A 22,489-nucleotide genomic window follows, 5' to 3' on the forward strand; every position below is an offset into this window, starting at 1 on the left:
CATGATCTCGCGTTATGCTGGGTGTTGAATTTTATTTTAGAGTGGAGATACTCAGGGATCCCGTGTCTTATAACTCCGAATAATAAACTAGCAAGATGTAGTTGCCTGCGCGAGTCCATATTTAACATGGAGGCCTTGTTAAGGTATGGCGTAATGCGACTTCGAGGTGGAATATCAAAACAAAATTTAGTGGTAGGAATTTAATTTAGTTGGTTAAAATAGAATAAAATAATGACAAAAAGCTGAGAAAACATACTTATACGAGTATACGCACTATCTACTTCAGTAGGTTTTAGTTTTAGTAAATAAACATATTCTTTTCTAAACTATTAGAGTATCGGGTATCGACTTACATTTAAATAATTTTGAAGGTAGTACTAAAAAGATATCTGTCACTGACACACTTGCTGCCTGACATTGACAGACACTAAGGGCACGGCAGCGTGTCCCCGACTTTGTAGATCTGTCAGACTCATTGTCATTGCCATTCTCTTGTGTCAATATCAGCTGATTGCTGATTAGGGTTTGTTTACGGCAGATATTTTACCTGTATTTACCATTTAACAATTTCGATAATAAGTTTTCTTTATTTAAGTACAGACGGCGAAAAAAATAGGTAATTATGGATTTCAACAACGCAGTATCACTCGTCTGCAAGAACTTGTTCAACTATCTATGAATCTAGCACAGTGGATTGAGACATAACTAATAAATAGCAATTAATTAACAGGTGTACGTTAGATCTTGAAATCATACAATGGAGATTACAATGTTCAAAATGCACTTTTAAATATCTATTACTTACTTGACAGTTTATAAAAAGGATTTAAGTATTTAAGATAATTTGAAGTAAATTATTGCGTGTAAACGAACACATAACATTTCGTTAGTCGTAAATTACCAATTGTTAGCAATAATTTATTTAACATAAGTTTTATATGTTATTTATCCTACAAATCGTTTCAACTATATGTTATATAAGTAATAAAGTTTAAAAAGAATGTATTCTAATATCGATTATTAATGTTTTTACATCATGGATTCATTCTGCTGCTTAAGTTTGACTCGTGAGAATCTCTGTTGGTTTGCTGATATTAAAATAAAGGTAATCACATAAAATATTTGTTATTATTCCTGCTTACTTCTGAATTAAGCTAATACAATTAAGTAAGAATCGTCTCCCGCAGATATTAGTATAAATTAAAGTGTCTTAGACAGATAAGACACTCATTGGTCCACCGTTTAGTTCCTCCCTTGATATGCGCATAGCGTATGTATCTACAACAGCTTCCTCTCTCCTTCTCCCGCGTGTTAGCCTGCACTAGGTCTCGCTGTCGTCATTCGACACGGCCCTAGGGTCCGCTTTCCGTCATTCCGACGAGCGACACTCCCGCCATGCGCATTAGAAAATTAAGCTCAGATAAATTATTACATAGATATAGTGCTCATTAATTCCACTAAATTCGTCTCTTTCTTTTTACCTTATAAGGAAAGGTGATAAGTATCATTTCGTCAGTAACTAGTGGCCACTTGTCACAAATAATACAGTATGAACGGTCTTTCCTGAGATGTATCTGTACACTGGCGTTTCATTCCATGACCTATAAATAAATCGTTTGTTTATCCTTCTTAATAGGTAATTAGATTCCGGCTGGCTCTTGCTACAGCTGCAGGGATCTTCGGGTTTTTTTTGTACAATAAGTACCTAAGTGAACAATAGTCATTTTAGAAGGTGTAAAAACATTCTGCTATTATCTTTGCAACTTGGTTGGGGTCCGCCTTTGACCGAGATCCTGGAGTGGGCAGTCAGGTAATTCAAGATACGATTCTTGTCTGAATTCGTTAAATTTATTATAGCGGAAGCGATGAGTCTGTTTCAACCGCCACCAAAGGGAAGACCTTCCGCCAGGATAGGTGTTATGCCTGAAGGAATGCGGATTCGACGATGTTGTGTCGGAGGTTTTATATGTGCTCCATTCCGTGAAATCTTTGCTTGCGCGATTTAGGCTCTTAACTGTTATTGGCTGATAGCATCGCGGGATTGGCTGTTGTGACTTTTGTGGCGTAGAGATGTCGCCACATATTCATAGTTAGTGCACAAACCAACTATCGATAGTTGAGTAAACCCGTGGAAGTGGCCTAGGTATCGGTCGGCAACACTAAACAGGGACATGGAGAAGAGAGAAGTTAAAACCAGATTGGAAAGATCAATATTTATTATCTGCACTTACACTTTATGAAGGTAATGGGGTCGTGAGAGTCGGCGAGCAGCCCGCTTAGAGATAACACGACCTTACCTTAGGGCTCGTGCAGCGTGCGGCCGACTAGCGACCAGCGACTGATTTACGGTTCTGAAGGAGGTTCACGTGATTTCATACATCGTTAACGATAGAAATTATGTCAGATACCAATGAAACAATCTCAGTTATAGTTGCGGTAGTTAGTTAGTTTGTTTGTCTTTACAGTTTAACCAGTGAAAAATCAAATTGCAACATTGTAAATCTGTATTGATTTTGAGTCTTGACTAAATTGTTTTTTGTAATCCGATATTTTGTCAAAAGATCGTTGCCTAAGTCTCCCGCATTTTCGCTTTTAAACACCCACCATTAAAATATATATTATAGTTTCATTTCAGTGTGTGGTAGCTTACTGCAATATATAGTATAGCTAAGTCTGTGACGACCTTAAATCGCAAGTCTGGCAACACAGACTGGTGTGCAGCGCAGGTCGTATGAATGTTCGCTAGTCGTCGGTCGGTGGCACACTGCAGTTCGCCGTTTAATTACACAAGTTCAATCCAGTCTGTCCGAATCGGTCAGACTGAGGTCGGCCGAAGTCCGCGGCACGCTGCACAAATCCTTAGGGACGCAGTGCTGGCAAAAATAAGGACGTCCGCCGTCGCGAGTCTCTTTATGTAAGGGTGAGGCGCAGGACTGACACAGACACGACGACGTCACAAGTTCCTTTCTTATATCGTCAACCCGAGGCAATGACACGAAGTAAATTCAGAATACAGACCTCTGTGGCGCAGCGGTAGTACGCTTGTCTGTGACACAGGAAGTCCCGGGTTCAAATCCCGGTCAGGGCATGATGAGAAAAGAACTTTTTCTGATTGGCCTGGGTCTTGGATGTTTATCTTTATAAGTATTTGTTATAAAATATCGTTGAGTTTGTATCTCGTAACACAAGTTTCGAACTTATTTTGAGGCTAACTCAATCAGTGTAATTTGTCCTGTATATATTTATTTATTTATTCCGCCTTGCGACGTCGTAACAGTGCCTAGTCCTGCGCCGTCCTTCACATAATTTCAGTTGGCGACGTTATCTCCCATTCATAATTATAAATTGTAATACATAAGTAATAAATAAATAGAACCACAGTTTTTCAATTTCCTGTATGTTCTAAGATGGACTATGAAATTTCTCTTCTGACTTCATATTTTATGACACACTTCCGATTCATAGATTTAAAAAACAGGATGATTTCTACGGTGTCTTGTTAAATATATCTCTTCACCTTAAATCGACGTTGACACACGTCACATTCATAAGGTTTTTCGCCAGTGTGAGTTCTCCAGTGATTTGTTAAATCACCCTTCTGAACAAATCCGCGTTGACACACGTCACATTCATAAGGTTTTTCACCAGTATGAGTTCTAAGGTGTCCTTTTAACTTACTCCTCTCATTAAATCTGCGTTGACACACGTGACATTCATAAGGTTTTTCACCAGTATGAGTTCTAAGGTGTCTTTTTAACTTACTCCTCTCATTAAATCTGCGTTGACACACGTCACATTCATAAGGTTTTTCGCCAGTGTGAGTTCTCTTGTGTTTTGTTAAATCACTCTTCTGAACAAATCGATGTTGGCACACGTCACATTCATAAGGTTTTTCACCAGTATGAGTTCTAAGGTGTGTTTTTAAACTAAACCTCTCATTAAATCTGCGTTGACACACGTTACATTCATAAGGTTTTTCGCCAGTATGAGTTCTACGGTGTGCTTTTAAACTACAGCTCTTATTAAATCGACGTTGACACACGTCACATTCGTAAGGTTTTTCGCCAGTGTGAGTTCTATAATGTATGTCAAACTTTGATTTAAATTTAAAACGTCTACCACAAACATCACATTGGAGTGGACCCTGACCACTCCGTGACGTTGACTCCCGTCGAGACTCGCGCTGTGTCCTGTTGGTTGTACTTCCTGCACCTGGTTGCCGTTTGTCAGCTCCCGATGTGTCAGCTGACGCAGTATCTGTCATTAATCAGCCACCTTGAGAAGAAAGCATAAGATAAAAAAATACAAATATTAAAACATACTTCACATTCAAACAACAAAATGCTAAAATTCTTTGAAATTGTTTGTTTAATTTACACGGTTTTCTTCCCCTGGCTTTAGTTGAGGTTGTATCCTCATCACTCTGGAGAGGAGCCCGGGGTATGCCTTTGACCAAGGACCCTAGATTAGGTGAGTCAGGTTTTTACACGAAGCGACTCCCATCTGACCTCCGCAATCTGAATGTGTAGGTTTCCTCACGATGTTTTCCCTCACCGTAAACGCATCGGTTAGTAATCAAACTAATGTACATGACTTTGAAAATAGTCATTGGTACACGGCCGAGGTAAAGGTGCCGTCATAATATTCAATATTCACGTCATGGATGTTCAGAAATGACACGTGTGGTGGCTGCGGGATGGACAATGTGGGTATGTGGACATATGCCCAACAATATGCCAGGAACAATGCAGCACACAAGTCAAATGTTATGTTGCTATTGCGCTTTATTTAAACTTACCAAATTGATCATCCTTTCTTACGATATAAGACCGCGAATACGCATAGATAGATAGAACGTCAAAGCCGGGCAGAGATCCGCCCTGACCAACAGCACCGTCCATCACAAATAGTTGTCTGCAAACATATAAATTATAATATATCTATGTAGTGTCAAACAAAACAGGCAGGTTGTAAGTACTTATGTGGGTTAATATACACATCTACCTCCAAAACACTTACAATACAATACAAATACGCAGTCGAGTGGGAAGGCCTAAATGAACGTTCCTTGACCAAAAGAGGAAATCCTGGTCCAGGCGAAAAGTCTATACCTACGAGCTTTCATTAAGAGTTATGAATGTGGGTGAAGCGAAAGAAATGTACAGGGATCGTGGTAAGAGGAAGAAAGATGTAGTTTCTACCTTCCTCTCTGGGAAAGAGACGTGATTTTATGTATTTAGGTACGTACCTACAATGCTTTATCCACTAAGCAACTTGGTACTGTCGCAGTACGCCACTCAAACCACACAGAATAGCGATTATTTATTATTAGCCACTATCTTCATCGTTCACAAGACTGGCTAAGATTTGGTTGGTTAAAATAGAATCAAATCATGACAAATAGCTGAGAAAACACTTATACACGCACTATCTACTTCAGTAGGTTTTAGTTTTAGTAAATAAACATATTCTATTCTACAGTATTAGAATATCGGGTATCAACTTAAATTATAATAATTTTGAAGGTAGTTTTAAAAACATATCTCTCACTGTCACACTTGCTGTCTGATATTGACAGACACTAAGGGCACGGCAGCGTGTCCTCGTCTTTGTAGATCTGTCAGACTCATTGTCATTGCCATTCTCCTGTGTCAATATCAGCTGATTGCTGATTTAGCGTTTTGTTTACGGCAGATATTTTACTTGTATTAACCATTTATCAATTTCGATACTAAGTTTTCTCTTTTTAAGTACCGACGGCGAAAAAAATGGTAACGACTATCTGTGAATCTTGCGCAGTGGATTGAGACATTACTATTAATTTACAGGTGTACATTAGATCTTGAAATAATACAATGGAGATTACGATGTTCAAGATGTACATTCAAAATTCTGTTACTTTAGAGGGTATATGAGGGTTTATAAAAACGTAATTACGTATTTAAGACAATTTGAAGTAAATTATTGCATGTGAACGAACACATAATATTTCGTAAGTCGTAAATTACCAATGAAGTAAGAATAGAGTCTGCCACAGATATAAGTATAAATTGAAATGTCTTGGACAGATAGGACACTCATTGGTTCACCTTTTAGTTTTCCCCTTTATATGCGTCTCGCTGTCGTCATCCCACACGGCCCTGGGGTCCGCTTTCCGTCATTCCGGCGAGCGACATTCGCGCTATGCGCATTATTTATTTATTTATTTAAACTTTATTGCAAAATACAAATGTATAGCACAATTAGCAGACTTAATGCTAAAAGCATTATCTACCAGTCAACCATTGGGTATGACCGACAACTTTAATGTGGGGTCAAACTAAATAAATATATTTATACCTACACAAAATATAAAATAAAATAATTATAATAAACATAGATACTACAATAAAGAAACAATATACATAAATTAATAAGTGCAGCGATTACCGAAATGAGCGGAAAGGCTGAAAGGTATCAAATACCCTCGCGACTGAAGAGAAACCCGTATACCCGTAATATGAAACTAGAACGACTTGGGGATGCCCTGATGGACTCGGGAAGTGAATTCCAAAGCATAACAGCCATATCGGCGAAGGAATTGGAGGCAAAACCTGTACGGTGAAAAGGGGTAGCAAGAGCTAACTTATTTGAAGAACGTAGAATTCTTTCGAGAGTGGAACTTAATAGTTGGAAGTCTTTTTTATGATAGTCTGGGACAAGCTGAATATTAACAATGTTATAGAGCTGACATAAAATGTGAAGACTTCTTCGGTTACGGATTGAGAGCCATTTTAGCCGAGAACGATATTCAGAAATACGTTCGTATTTCCGAAGGCAGAATATAAACCTGATACAATTGTTAAGAAGACGTTTTAATTTGTTGAGATTAATTGTTATTATTACTGTTATTGGCTGATAGAGTAGCGAGATTGGCTCTTGTGACTTGTGGCGTAGAGATGTCGCCACATATTCATAGTTGGTCCACAAACCTACTATCGATAGTTGAGTAAACCCGTGGAAGTGGACTAGGTATCGGTCGGCAACACTAAACAGGGACATGGAGAAGAGAGAAGTTAAAACCAGATTGGAAAGATCAATATTTATTATCTGCACTTACACTTTATGAAGGTAATGGGGTCGTGAGAGTCGGCGAGCAGCCCGCTTAGAGATAACACGACCTTACCTTAGGGCTCGTGCAGCGTGCGGCCGACTAGCGACCAGCGACTGATTTACGGTTCTGAAGGAGGTTCACGTGATTTCATGACATCGTTAACAATAGAAATTATTCCAGATACCAACGAAACAATCTCAGCTATAGATGCGGTTGTAAGTTAGTTTGTTTGTTTGTCTTCTGTTTACCAGTGAACTAACTCAAATTTCAACATTGTAAATTTGAATCGACTTTGAGGAGGGAGTCTTGACTAAATAATTTATTATATAATCCGATTTTTTGTAGCTGCAGCCGCCAATCATTATCTTATGACATTCGAATCAAAAAGTCAGTTTATCTATTCGAGAACCACGATGTACAGACATACAAACAAACAGTCAAATTCCAACTTCCTGTAGTTTTTGTCAATAGATCGTTGCATTTCCGCTATTAAATACCCACCATTAAAATGTATTATAAAAGTTTCATTTCCGTGTGTGGTAGCTAGCTGCAATATATAGCATAGCTAAGTCTGTGACGGTCTTAAATCGCAAGTCTGGCAACACAGACTGGTGTGCAGCGCAGGTCGTATGAATGTTCGCTAGTCGTCGGTCGGTGGCACACTGCAGTTCGCCGTTTAATTACACAAGTTCACTCCAGTCTGTCCGAATCGGTCCGCCGTCGCCAGTCTCTTTATATAAGGGTGAGGCGCAGGACTGACACAGACACGACGTCACAAGTTCCTTTCTTGTATCGTCAACCCGAGCGCAGGATGCGCCTGTGATTACGGTCTAAAAGTGAGTCAGTGAGGCAATGAGTCGTAACAGTGCCTAGTCCTGCGCCGTCCTTCACATTAGCCCTTATTTGAAGATTTCAGTTTGCGGCGTCATCTCCCATTCACTTATAAAGTGTAATACATAAATAATAAATAAATAGAGCCACAGTTTATCAATTGCCTGTATGTAAGATGGATTGTGAAATTACTCTTCTGACTTAAATTTTATGACACGCATCACATTCATAGGTTTTCTATACCAGTATGAGTTAAATGATGTGATAATAAAGTGCTCTTCATATTAAATCGACGTTGACGTCACATTCATAAGGTTTTTCGCCAGTGTGAGTTCTACGGTGTTTTAATAAATTACTCTTTTCATTAAATCGACGTTGACACACGTCACATTCATAAGGTTTTTCACCAGTATGAGTTCTAAGGTGTGTTTTTAACTTACTCCTCTCATTAAATCTGCGTTGACACACGTCACATTCATAAGGTTTTTCGCCAGTATGAGTTTTAAGATGTCTTTTTAAATTACTCCTGTCATTAAATCTGCGTTGACACACGTCACATTTATAAGGTTTTTCGCCAGTGTGAGTTCTATAATGTCGGTCAAAATTTGATTTAAATTTAAAACGTCTATCACAAACATCACATTGGAGTGGACCCTGACCACTCCGTGACGTTGACTCTCGTCGAGACTCGCTCTGTGTCCTGTTGGTTGTACTTCCTGCACCTGGTTGCCGTTTGTCAGCTCCCGATGTGTCAGCTGACGCAGTATCTGTGATTAATCAGCCGACTTGAGAAGAAAGCATAAGATAAAAATAAATAAATACAAATATTAAATCATACTTCAAATTCAAACAACAAAATGCTAAAATTCTTTGAAATTGTTTGTTTAATTTAGACGGTTTTCATCACCTGGCTTTAGTCGAGGTTGCATCCTCATCACTCTGGAGAGGAGCCCGGGGTATGCCTTTGACCAAGGACCCTAGATTAGGTGAGTCAGGTTTTACACGAAGCGACTCCCATCTGACCTCCGCAATCTGAATGTGTAGGTTTCCTCACGATGTTTTCCCTTACCGTAAACGCAACGGTTAGTATTCAAACTAATGTACATAACTTTGAAAATAGTCATTGGTACACGGCCGAGGTAAAGGTGCCGTCATAATATTCAATATTCACGTCATGGATGTTCAGAAATGACACGTGTGGCGGCTGCGGGATGGACAATGTGGGTATGTGGACATATGCCCAACAATATGCCAGGAACAATGCAGCTCACAAATCAAATGTTATGTGGCTATTGCACTTTATTTTACTTAAACTTACCAACGTCAAAGCTGGGCAGAGATCCTCCCTGACCAACAGCACCGTCCATCACAAAAAGTTTTCTGCAAGCATATAAATTATATATATATATGTATATATATATATGTGGGTATATCAACCTACATAAGTACTTACAACCTGCCCGAGATCTATATATTCTGCAAGCATATAAATTATATATATATAGATGTATGTAATGTCAAACAACTCGGGCAGGTTGTAAGTACTATGTAGGTTGATATACCCACCTACCTCCAAATCCCCTTAATCGTAAAAATTATTTGGGAGGTCACCACTTAAACACGTAACAAATGTGTTCAGTTCCTAAAACCTGATAAACGCGGTCGAGTGGGAAGGCCTAGACCAGAACGGACCTTGACCAGAACATGGCCGTCCTGGTCCTGGAGATAAGTCTATACCTACGAGCTTTAATTAAGAGTTATGAATTTGGGTGAAGCGAAAGAAGTGTACAGGGATCGTGCTAAGAGGAAAAAAGATGTAGTTTCTGCCTTCATCTCTGGGAAGGGGACGTGATTTTATGTACATATTCACGTACCTACAATGCTTTATCCACTAAGCAACTTGGCACTGTTGCAGTACGCCACTCAAACCACACAGAACAACGATTAATTAATATTAGTCACTATCTTCATCGTTCACAAGACTTTGGTTAAAATAGAATCAAATCATGACAAAAAGCTGAGAAAACACTTACATACGCACTATCTACTTCAGTAGGTTTTAGTTTTAGTAACATATTCTATTCTACAGTATTAGAATATCGGGTATCGACTTAAATAATAATAATTTTGAAGGTAGTTTTAAAAAGATATCTGTCACTGTCACACTTGCTGTCTGACATTGACAGACACTAAGGGCACGGCAGCGTGTCCCCGACTTTGTAGATCTGTCAGACTCATTGTCATTGCCATTCTCTTGTGTCAATATCAGCTGATTGCTGATTTAGCGTTTTGTTTACGGGAGATATTTTACCTGTATTAACCATTATCAAATTCTATAATAATAGAGCAAGAGCCCGTGAACGCCAGACATACCTTATTTTGTAAAAGCTGATAGTTTCTGTAAATATGCCTCTAGTACAGGTAGGAACGATCCCCACCTATGGTACTCAGGCAGTGGTTGCTTTGGCAGGTAGCAGGTAATAAAGGTATACTTTTTTCAACCTGAAATTCGTTAATTTGTAAAGCTCAATTTTTTGATATTTTATCCGTAATAATACACAAACTCGCGTTACTCATTGCCAGACACGTACTATGGTTGCAACCCCTTGCCAGACGCCCCTAAACTATAATATTTTGTAACTCTACTTACGTCATTTTGTAAAATCTGAATTTAATACATATTTTTTGGGGAATTATTCAAACAAAGTTTCTGAAGTAGCCAGACATTTTTGAAGGTTCTATTATCCTGCCAGACGCATTGGAGTGAGCAAAAGATGCAAGAGTGCGGAGTATATGTAGTAACTGGAGCGAGTGGGACAGTTTACTATGCGTATACAACCGTCCGTTGAACAATACAAAATAAACTAGGGATGGCGATCTAAGATCGATTAATCGAAAAATCGATTATTTGTCGTGGACCTGAAATATGATCCTATACATTACTGGCAAGAGCTAAAAAACCATCAATAGCCATGACGTATATGACTATTGTGGCATCATCCGTTCCTTGTGAGCGCCTGTTTTCAGTTGCTGGAAACATAGCAAATGATGAGCGGAACCGCTTGGATCCCGGTAGACTTGACAGATTGTTGTTTTTAAAAAGGTAAGGTATTAATCATTGGGAATGACTACCTGATGTGATACATTGATGATAATAATAATAAAAATAATTGTTAAAAGAATTTGATAAAAAGATCGTTAATTCTAACATTTGTCTTGTTTTTTATGAATTTGATTTATACTTACAGTGAAAAAAACATTTTGGAAAAATATCGAATTTTTGAGGATTGATTCATCAGGTCACATCCCTAAAATAAACGACAGCTGATGCGCAATGAAACGTCGCAAGAAACCGAACACTCTGTCCCACTCGCTCCAGTTACTACATATACTCCGCACTCTTGCATCTTTTGCTCACTCCAATGCGTCTGGCAGGATAATAGAACCTTCAAAACTGTCTGGCTACTTCAGAAACTTTGTTTGAATAATTCCCCAAAAAATATGTATTAAATTCAGATTTTACAAAATGACGTAAGTAGAGTTACAAAATATTATAGTTTAGGGGCGTCTGGCAAGGGGTTGCAACCATAGTACGTGTCTGGCAATGAGTAACGCGAGTTTGTGTATTATTACGGATAAAATATCAAAAAATTGAGCTTTACAAATTAACGAATTTCAGGTTGAAAAAAGTATACCTTTATTACCTGCTACCTGCCAAAGCAACCACTGCCTAAGTACCATAGGTGGGGATCGTTCTCACCTGTACTAGAGGCATATTTACAGAAACTTTCAGCTTTTACAAAATAAGGTATGTCTGGCGTTCACGGGCTCTTGGGCTATAAGTTTTCTTTATATAAGTACACACGGCGAAAAAATAGTTAATTATGAATTTCAACAACGCCGTATCACTCGTCTGTAAGAACTTGTTCAACTATCTGTGAATCAAGCGCAGTGGATTGAGACATTACTATTAAATAGCAATTACTTTACAGGTGTATGTTAGATCTTGAAATAATACAATGGAGATTACTTACAATGTTCAAGATGCACATTCAAAATTCTGTTACTTACTTGAGGGTTTATAAATACGTATTTACGTATTTAAGATAATTTGAAGTAAATTATTGCGTGTGTACGAACACATAATATTTCGTAAGTCGTAAATTACCAATTAAGTAAGAATCGAGTCTGCCACAGATATTAATATAAATTAAAATGTCTTGGACAGATAGGACACTCATTGGTTCACCTTTTAGTTTTCCCCTTTATATGCGTCTCGCTGTCGTCATTCCAAAATACAAATGTATAGCACAATTAGCGGACTAAATGCTAAAAGCATTATCTACCAGTCAACCATTGGGTATGACAGAGAACTTTGATGTGGGGTCAAACTAAATGAATATATTTATACTTTCACAAAATATAAAATAAAATAATTATAATAAACATAGATACTACAATAAAGAAACAATATATATAAATTAATAAGTGCAGCGATTACCGAAATGAGTGAAAAGGCTGAAAGGTATCAAATACCCACGCGACTGAAGAGAAACCCGTATACCCGTGATATGAAACTAGAACGACTTGGGGATGCCCTGATGGACTCGGGAAGTGAATTCCAAAGCATAACAGCCATATCGGCGAAGGAATTGGAGGCAAAACCTGTACGGTGAAAAGGGGTAGCAAGAGCTAACTTATTTGAAGAACGTAGAATTCTTTCAAGAGTGGAATTTAATACCTAGTTAGAAGTATTTTTTATGATAGTCTGGGGCAAGCTGAATATTAACAATGTTATAGAGCTGACATAAAATGTGAAGACTTCTTAGGTTACGGATTGAGAGCCATTTTAGCCGAGAACGATATTCAGAAATATGATCGTATTTCCGAAGGCAGAATATAAACCTGCTACAAATGTTAAGAAGGCGTTCTAATTTGTTGAGATTAGTTATTGTTATTATTACTATTATTGACTGATAGAGATAGATAGATAGATAAACTCTTTATTGCACCATAAGAGAAAACATACAAAACAACACAAAGCAGATATAGATGGTACAAAGGCGGACTTATCGCTAAAGCAATCTCTTCCAGTCAACCTTTGGGTGGAAGGAAACCAAACAGGAGATCGGCGTTGGCGCAGAGTAAGATAAATAAATGTTTGAACATAATAAAATACATACAGAATATATATCTATGTATATATAATACATATAAATACATACAAATACGCATAAATAGATAATAATAACATATACTTAGGATAGAGTAGAAAGATAATGAGACCTAACGAGAGTAGCGAGATTGACTGTTGTCACTTATGTGACGTAGAGATGTCGCCACATATTCATTGTTGGTCCACAAACCTACTATCGATAGTTGAGTAAACCCGTGGAAGTGGACTAGGTATCGGTCGGCAACACTAAACAGGGACATGGAGAAGAGAGAAGTTAAAACCAGATTGGAAAGATCAATATTTATTATCTGCACTTACACTTTATGAAGGTAATGGGGTCGTGAGAGTCGGCGAGCAGCCCGCTTAGAGATAACACGACCTTACCTTAGGGCTCGTGCAGCGTGCGGCCGACTAGCGACCAGCGACTGATTTACGGTTCTGAAGGAGGTTCACGTGATTTCATGACATCGTTAACAATAGAAATTATTCCAGATACCAACGAAACAATCTCAGCTATAGATGCGGTTGTAAGTTAGTTTGTTTGTTTGTCTTCTGTTTTCCAGTGAACTAACTCAAATTTCAACATTGTAAATTTGAATCGACTTTGAGGGAGTCTTGACTAAATAATTTATTATATAATCCGATTTTTTGTAGCTGCAGCCGCCAATCATTATCTTATGACATTCGAATCAAAAAGTCAGTTTATCTATTCGAGAACCACGATGTACAGACATACAAACAAACAGTCAAATTCCAACTTCCTGTAGTTTTTGTCAATAGATCGTTGCATTTCCGCTATTAAATACCCACCATTAAAATGTATTATAAAAGTTTCATTTCCGTGTGTGGTAGCTAGCTGCAATATATAGCATAGCTAAGTCTGTGACGGCCTTAAATCGCAAGTCTGGCAACACAGACTGGTGTGCAGCGCAGGTCGTATGAATGTTCGCTAGTCGTCGGTCGGTGGCACACTGCAGTTCGCCGTTTAATTACACAAGTTCACTCCAGTCTGTCCGAATCGGTCCGCCGTCGCCAGTCTCTTTATATAAGGGTGAGGCGCAGGACTGACACAGACACGACGTCACAAGTTCCTTTCTTGTATCGTCAACCCGAGCGCAGGATGCGCCTGTGATTACGGTCTAAAAGTGAGTCAGTGAGGCAATTAGTCGTAACAGTGCCTAGTCCTGCGCCGTCCTTCACATTAGCCCTTATTTGAAGATTTCAGTTTGCGGCGTCATCTCCCATGCACTTATAAAGTGTAATACATAAATAATAAATAAATAGAGCCACAGTTTATCAATTGCCTGTATGTAAGATGGATTGTGAAATTACTCTTCTGACTTAAATTTTATGACACGCATCACATTCATAGGTTTTCTATACCAGTATGAGTTAAATGATGTGATAATAAAGTGCTCTTCATATTAAATCGACGTTGACACACGTCACATTCATAAGGTTTTTCGCCAGTGTGAGTTCTACGGTGTTTTAATAAATTACTCTTTTCATTAAATCGACGTTGACACACGTCACATTCATAAGGTTTTTCACCAGTATGAGTTCTAAGGTGTGTTTTTAACTTACTCCTCTCATTAAATCTGCGTTGACACACGTCACATTCATAAGGTTTTTCGCCAGTATGAGTTTTAAGATGTCTTTTTAAATTACTCCTGTCATTAAATCTGCGTTGACACACGTCACATTTATAAGGTTTTTCGCCAGTGTGAGTTCTATAATGTCGGTCAAAATTTGATTTAAATTTAAAACGTCTATCACAAACATCACATTGGAGTGGACCCTGACCACTCCGTGACGTTGACTCTCGTCGAGACTCGCGCTGTGTCCTGTTGGTTGTACTTCCTGCACCTGGTTGCCGTTTGTCAGCTCCCGATGTGTCAGCTGACGCAGTATCTGTGATTAATCAGCCGACTTGAGAAGAAAGCATAAGATAAAAATAAATAAATACAAATATTAAATCATACTTCAAATTCAAACAACAAAATGCTAAAATTTTTTTGAAATTGTTTGTTTAATTTAGACGGTTTTCATCACCTGGCTTTAGTCGAGGTTGCATCCTCATCACTCTGGAGAGGAGCCCGGGGTATGCCTTTGACCAAGGACCCTAGATTAGGTGAGTCAGGTTTTACACGAAGCGACTCCCATCTGACCTCCGCAATCTGAATGTGTAGGTTTCCTCACGATGTTTTCCCTCACCGTAAACGCATCGGTTAGTAATCAAACTAATGTACATAACTTTGAAAATAGTCATTGGTCGAGGTAAAGGTGCCGTCATAATATTCAATATTCACGTCATGGATGTTCAGAAATGACACGTGTGGTGGCTGCGGGATGGACAATGTGGGTATGTGGACATATGCCCAACAATATGCCAGGAACAATGCAGCTCACAAATCAAATGTTATGTGGCTATTGCACTTTATTTTACTTAAACTTACCAACGTCAAAGCTGGGCAGAGATCCTCCCTGACCAACAGCACCGTCCATCACAAAAAGTTTTCTGCAAGCATATAAATTATATATATATATGTATATATATATGTGGGTATATCAACCTACATAAGTACTTACAACCTGCCCGAGATCTATATATTCTGCAAGCATATAAATTATATATATATAGATGTATGTAATGTCAAACAACTCGGGCAGGTTGTAAGTACTATGTAGGTTGATATACCCACCTACCTCCAAAACCCCTTAATCGTAAAAATTATTTGGGAGGTCACCACTTAAACACGTAACAAATGTGTTCAGTTCCTAAAACCTGATAAACGCGGTCGAGTGGGAAGGCCTAGATGAACGTCCCTTGACCAAAACAAGAAGTCTTGGTCCAGGTGAAAAATTAAGAGTTATGAATGTGGGGAAGCGAAAGAAGTGTACAGGGATCGTGGTAAGAGGAAGAAAGATGTAGTTTTTGCCTCCTCTGTGGGAAAGAGATGTGATTTGATGTATTTACGTACCTACTACGCTTTATCCACTAAACAACTTGTTACTGTTGCAGTACGCCTCACAAACCACACAGAATAACGATTAATTAATATTAGCCACTATCTTCATCGTTCACAAGACTTTGGTTAAAATAGAATCAAATCATGACAAAAAGCTGAGAAAACACTTATATATGCACTATCTACTTCAGTAGGATTTAGTTTTAGTAAATAAACTTATTCTATTGTACAGTATTAGAATATGGGGTATCGACTTTAATTTTAATAATTTTGAAGGTAGTTTTAAAAAGATATCTGTCACTGTCACACTTGCTGTCTGACATTGACAGACACTAAGGGCACGGCAGCGTGTCCCCGACTTTGTAGATCTGTCAGACTCATTGTCATTGCCATTCTCTTGTGTCAATATCAGCTGATTGCTGATTTAGTGTTCTGTTTATGGCAGATATTTTACCTGTATTTACCATTTACCAATTTCGATAAGAAGTTTTCTTTATTTAAGTACACACGGCGAAAACATTGTTAATTATGAATTTCAACAACGCCGTATCACTCGTCTGTAAGAACTTGTTCAACTATCTGTGAATCTAGCACAGTGGATTGAGACATTACTATTAAATAGCAATTATGTACTTTACAGGTGTACATTAGATCTTGAAATAATACAATGGAGATTACATGTTCAAGATGTACATTTAAATGTCTGTTACTTACTTGACAGTTTATAAAAACGTATTTAATACGTATTTAAGATAATTTGAAGTAAATTATTGCGTGTGAACGAACACATAAACGCAATAAGTTTCGGGAAATAAACGGTAACAACAAATTCCGCTGGAGTGACGCTGTTGCGGCTTCTTGTGTTCCGGTGTTAAATGGAAGCGCTAAGAAGCTCACTGAAAGCTGCATTTAGGTCGCCTTGGTATACTTAGCCGTGCTGTGCCGTGTGGTTCCCGGCACCAATACAAAAAAGAATAGGATCACTCCATCTCTTTCCCTCGGATGTCGTAAAAGGCGACTAAGGTATAGGCTTACAAACTTGGGATTCTTTTTAGGGCGATGTGTTAGCAACCTGTCACTATTTGAATCTCAATTCTATCATGAGGCCAAATAGTTGAACGTGGCCATTCAGTATTTTTCAAGACTGTTGGCTCTGTCTACCCCGCAAGGGATATAGACGTGACCATATGTTTGTATGGTATTCTTAACAGATATAATAAGTTTCAGGAAAGTTCGTTCACGCATCTATCAGTTATTTCAGTCAAAGAGTCAGCACGACTGTACGGTTAACAAGAGTATAAGACTGCCCATTTAAGAATGTCGTTGAAATGTATGAATCCGTCGCTTTTTTGTGCCAATTCGAATTTGGTCGGTTAGCTAGTAATTTAGGTTGTTTCGTTTTTTGTATATATCTAGATAAATGCGCATCATCTGGAGCTGATATTTTCAGGACATGTATTTCCAAGTAAGCATTAATTTGTTATGTGTACATAAGTATATATCTTTGGTTGAATAGTTTCTTTGCATCGGATATGACATTATTCGATTTCAGTCAAAGTGAAATTACTGATAGATGCGTGAACGAACTTTCCTGAAACTTATTATATCTGTTAAGAATACTAAGGCGACCTGAATGCAGCTTTCAGTGAGCTACTTAGTGCTTGCATTTAAGCGCTAGAAGGCTTTATCAATTACTTCTAGGATTTCCGATTATTCCTAAACAGTAGATATTTTTGACAATATAATTAATTCACAAATTAGCACTAATTGAGCACTAATTACCTGTGTTTAAGCAAAGGTCGCACATTCAATGGTTTCCGAAATACAGCTTTCTGCAAAACGTGACTCCAGCAGGAAACTAAACAACTCTAAAACCCTATGGCGCACAAATTCAATTTATGCTGCACTTTTTTGCTGAAATATAAGCTATCAGCTGATATTCATTACTTGCTTCTCCGGCCCCAGCAAGAAGAATCTTCCTGCTGGAACAGCGTTACTCAAGCAGAATTTGTTTCTTCCGTTTTTTTCCGAAACGGTTATGTGCACAAATTGTATATTTCGCGCACATTTACACGAGATAATGCTATAATTATTTAGAGGGAGGAGGGAGAGGAGGGTCTAGAACTGGGAGGAAGGAGGGTCTGGAGTCACGCTCACGAAGTGGACTAGGTATCGGTCGGCAACACTAAACAGGGACATGGAGAAGAGAGAAGTTAAAACCAGATTGGAAAGATCAATATTTATTATCTGCACTTACACTTTATGAAGGTAATGGGGTCGTGAGAGTCGGCGAGCAGCCCGCTTAGAGATAACACGACCTTACCTTAGGGCTCGTGCAGCGTGCGGCCGACTAGCGACCAGCGACTGAGTTACGGTTCTGAAGGAGGTTCACGTGATTTCATACATCGTTAACGATTGAAATTATGCCAGATACCAATGAAACAATCTCAGTTATAGTTGCGGTAGTAAGTTAGTTTGTTTGTTAGTTTGTTTGTCTTCAGTTTTCCCAGTGAACTAACGTTTGTAAATTTGAATTGAATTTGAGGGAGCCTTGACTAAATAATTTTTTATGTAATCCGATATTTTATAGCTGCAGCCGCCAATCATTATCTTATGACATTCAAACAAAAATACATTCGAATCAAAAAGTCGGTGTAGCTATTCGAGAACCACGATGTACAGATATACAAACAGACAGTCAACATCCAACTTACCGTAGTTTTTTGTCCATAGATTGTTGCCTAAGTCACTCGCATTTCCGATAATTAACACCCACCACTAAAATATTAAAGTTTCATTTCCAAGTGTGGTAGCTGCAATATATAGTAAAGCTAAGTCTGTGACGGCATTAAATCGCAAGTCTGGCAACACAGACTGGTGTGCAGCGCAGGTCGTATGAATGTTCGCTAGTCGTCGGTCGGTGGCACACTGCAGTTCGCCGTTTAATTACACAAGTTCAATCCAGTCTGTCCGAATCGGTCAGACTTAGGTCGGCCGAAGTCCGCGGTACGCTGCACAAATCCTTAGGAACGCAGTGCTGGCAAAAAGAAGGACGTCCGCCGTCGCGAGTCTCTTTATATAAGGGTGAGGCGCAGGACTGACACAGACACGACGACGTCACAAGTTCCTTTCTTATATCGTCAACCCGAGGCAATGACACGAAGTAAATTCAGAATACAGACGGCCTCTGTGGCGCAGCGGTAGTACGCTTGTCTGTGACACAGGAGGTCCCGGGTTCAAATCCCGGTCAGGGCATGATGAGAAAAGAACTTTTTCTGATTGGCCTGGGTCTTGGATGTTTATCTTTATAAGTATTTGTTATAAAATATCGTTGAGTTAGTATCTCGTAACACAAGTTTCGAACTTACTTTGAGGCTAACTCAATTAGTGTAATTTGTCCTGTATATATTTATTTATTTATTCCGCCTTGCGACGTCGTAACAGTGCCTAGTCCTGCGCCGTCCTTCACATAATTTCAGTTGGCGACATTATCTCCCATTCATAATTATAAATTGTAATACATAAGTAATAAATAAATAGAACCACAGTTTTTCAATTTCCTGTATGTTCTAAGATGGACTATGAAATTTCTCTTCTGACTTCATATTTTATGACACACTTCCGATTCATAGATTTATAAAACAGGATGATTTCTACGGTGTCTTGTTAAATATCTCTTCACCTTAAATCGACGTTGACACACGTCACATTCATAAGGTTTTTCGCCAGTGTGAGTTCTCCTGTGATTTGTTAAATCACCCTTCTGAACAAATCCGCGTTGACACACGTCACATTCATAAGGTTTTTCACCAGTATGAGTTCTAAGGTGTCCTTTTAACTTACTCCTCTCATTAAATCCGCGTTGACACACGTCACATTCATAAGGTTTTTCACCAGTATGAGTTCTAAGGTGTCTTTTTAAACTACTCCTCTCATTAAATCCGCGTTGACACACGTCACATTCATAAGGTTTTTCGCCAGTATGAGTTCTACGATGTTGTAATAAGTTTCCCTTTAAATTAAATCGGCGTTGACACACTTCACATTCATAAGGTTTTTCGCCAGTGTGAGTTCTCCTGTGTTTTGTCAAATCACCCTTCTGAACAAATCCGCGTTGACACACGTCACATTCATAAGGTTTTTCGCCAGTGTGAGTTCTAATGTGTCCTTTTAACTTACTCCTCTCATTAAATCTGCGTTGACACACGTGACATTCATAAGGTTTTTCACCAGTATGAGTTCTAATGTGTCTTTTTAACTTACTCCTCTCATTAAATCTGCGTTGACACACGTCACATTCATAAGGTTTTTCGCCAGTGTGAGTTCTCCTGTGTTTTGTCAAATCACCCTTCTGAACAAATCGATGTTGGCACACGTCACATTCGTAAGGTTTTTCACCAGTATGAGTTCTAAGGTGTGTTTTTAAACTAAACCTCTCATTAAATCTGCGTTGACACACGTTACATTCATAAGGTTTTTCGCCAGTGTGAGTTCTATAATGTATGTCAAAATTTGATTTAAATTTAAAGCTTCTACCACACATATCACACTGGAGTGGACCCTGACCACTCCGTGACGTTGACTCTCGTCGAGACTCGCGCTGTGTCCTGTTGGTTGTACTTCCTGCACCTGGTTGCCGTTTGTCAGCTCCCGATGTGTCAGCTGACGCAGAATCTGTCATTAATTAGACCGACTTGAGAAGAAAGCATAAGATAAAAAAATACAAATATTAAAAGATACTTCACATTCAAACAACAAAATGCTAAAATTCTTTGAAATTGTTTGTTTAATTTACACGGTTTTCTTCCCCTGGCTTTAGTCGAGGTTGTATCCTCATCACTCTGGAGAGGAGCCCGGGGTATGCCTTTGACCAAGGACCCTAGATTAGGTGAGTCAGGTTTTTACATGAAGCGACTCCCATCTGACCTCCGCAATCTGAATGTGTAGGTTTCCTCACGATGTTTTCCCTCACCGTAAACGCATCGGTTAGTAATCAAACTAATGTACATGACTTTGAAAATAGTCATTGGTACACGGCCGAGTTAAAGGTGCCGTTATAATATTCAATATTCACGTCATAGATGTTCAGAAATGACACTTGTGGTGGCTGCGGAATGGACAATGTGGGTATGTGGACATATGCCCAACAATATGCCAGGAACAATGCAGCTCACAAATCAAATGTTATGTTGCTATTGCGCTTTATTTAAACTTACCAAATTGTTCATCCTTTCTTACGATATAAGACCGCGAATACGCAAACATAGCTAGAACCCCAAAGCCGGGCAGAGATCCGCCCTGACCAACAGCACCGTCCATCACAGATAGTTATCTGCAAGCATATAAATTATAATATATGTATGTAGTGTCAAACAACTCGGGCAGGTTGTAAGTACTTATGTAGGTTGATATACACACCTACCTCCAAAACCCCTTAATCGTAAAAGTTATTTGGGAGGTCACCACTTAAAAACGTAACAAATGTGTTCAGTTCCTAAAACCTGATAAACGCGGTCGAGTGGGAAGGCCTAGATGGACGTACCTTGACCAAAACAGGAAGTCCTGGTCCAGGCGAAAAGTGTATACCTACGAGCTTTAATTAAGAGTTATGAATATGGGTGAAGCGAAAGAAGTGTACAGGGATCGTGGTAAGAGGAAGAAAGATGTAGTTTCTGCCTTCCTCTCTGGGAAAGGGACGTGATTTTATGTATTTAGGTACGTACCTACTACGCTTTATCCACCAAGCAACTTGGTACTGTTGCAGTACGCCACTCAAACCACACAGAATAGCGATTATTTATTATTAGCCACTATCTTCATCGTTCTCCAGACTGGCTAAGATTTGGTTGGTTAAAATAGAATCATATCAAAACACTTATATACGCACTATCTACTTCAGTAGGTTTTAGTTTTAGTAACATATTCTATTCTACAGTATTAGAATATCGGGTATTGACTTAAATTATAATAATTTTGAAGGTAGTTTTAAAAAGATATCTGTCACTGTCACACTTGCTGTCTGACATTGACAGACACTAAGGGCACGGCAGCGTGTCCCCGACTTTGTAGATCTTTCAGACTCATTGTCATTGTCATTCTCACTTGTGACAATATCATTTGATTGCTAATTTAGTGTTCTGTTTACGGCAGATATTTTACCGGTATTTACCATTTATCAATTTCGGTATTAAGTTTTCTTTATTTAAGTACAGACGGCGAAAAAAATAGTTAATTATGAATTCCAACAAGGCAATATCACTCGTCTGCAAGAACTTGTTCAACTATCTAATAAATCTTGCATAGTGGATTAAGACATTACTATTAAATAGCAATTAATTTATAGGCGTATGTATCTACAACAGCTTCCTCTCTCCTTTTAGCCCCCGCGTGTTAGCCTGCACTAGGTAAGTAAGTAAGTAA

General features: G+C 38.6%; 2 protein-coding genes across 2 annotated transcripts; both read right to left on the minus strand.

Moving 5' to 3' along the window:
* Positions 1–8,203: 8,203 nt before the first annotated feature.
* Positions 8,204–18,800, minus strand: LOC132903576 (zinc finger protein 436-like). Its single transcript, XM_060952165.1, has 3 exons — positions 18,784–18,800; positions 14,502–14,830; positions 8,204–8,433 (listed from the first exon to the last, which is right to left on the minus strand). The coding sequence occupies exons 1-3, from the start codon at positions 18,798–18,800 to the stop codon at positions 8,204–8,206; spliced, it is 576 nt and encodes a 191-aa protein (XP_060808148.1).
* A 768-nt stretch (positions 18,801–19,568) lies between these two features.
* Positions 19,569–20,612, minus strand: LOC132903577 (zinc finger protein 182-like). The gene has a single exon (XM_060952166.1). The coding sequence runs from the start codon at positions 20,610–20,612 to the stop codon at positions 19,704–19,706; it is 909 nt and encodes a 302-aa protein (XP_060808149.1). The 3' UTR covers positions 19,569–19,703.
* Positions 20,613–22,489: the final 1,877 nt, after the last annotated feature.

This window comes from Amyelois transitella, chromosome 28 (assembly GCF_032362555.1).
Source record: "Amyelois transitella isolate CPQ chromosome 28, ilAmyTran1.1, whole genome shotgun sequence".
NCBI lineage: Eukaryota > Metazoa > Arthropoda > Insecta > Lepidoptera > Pyralidae > Amyelois > Amyelois transitella.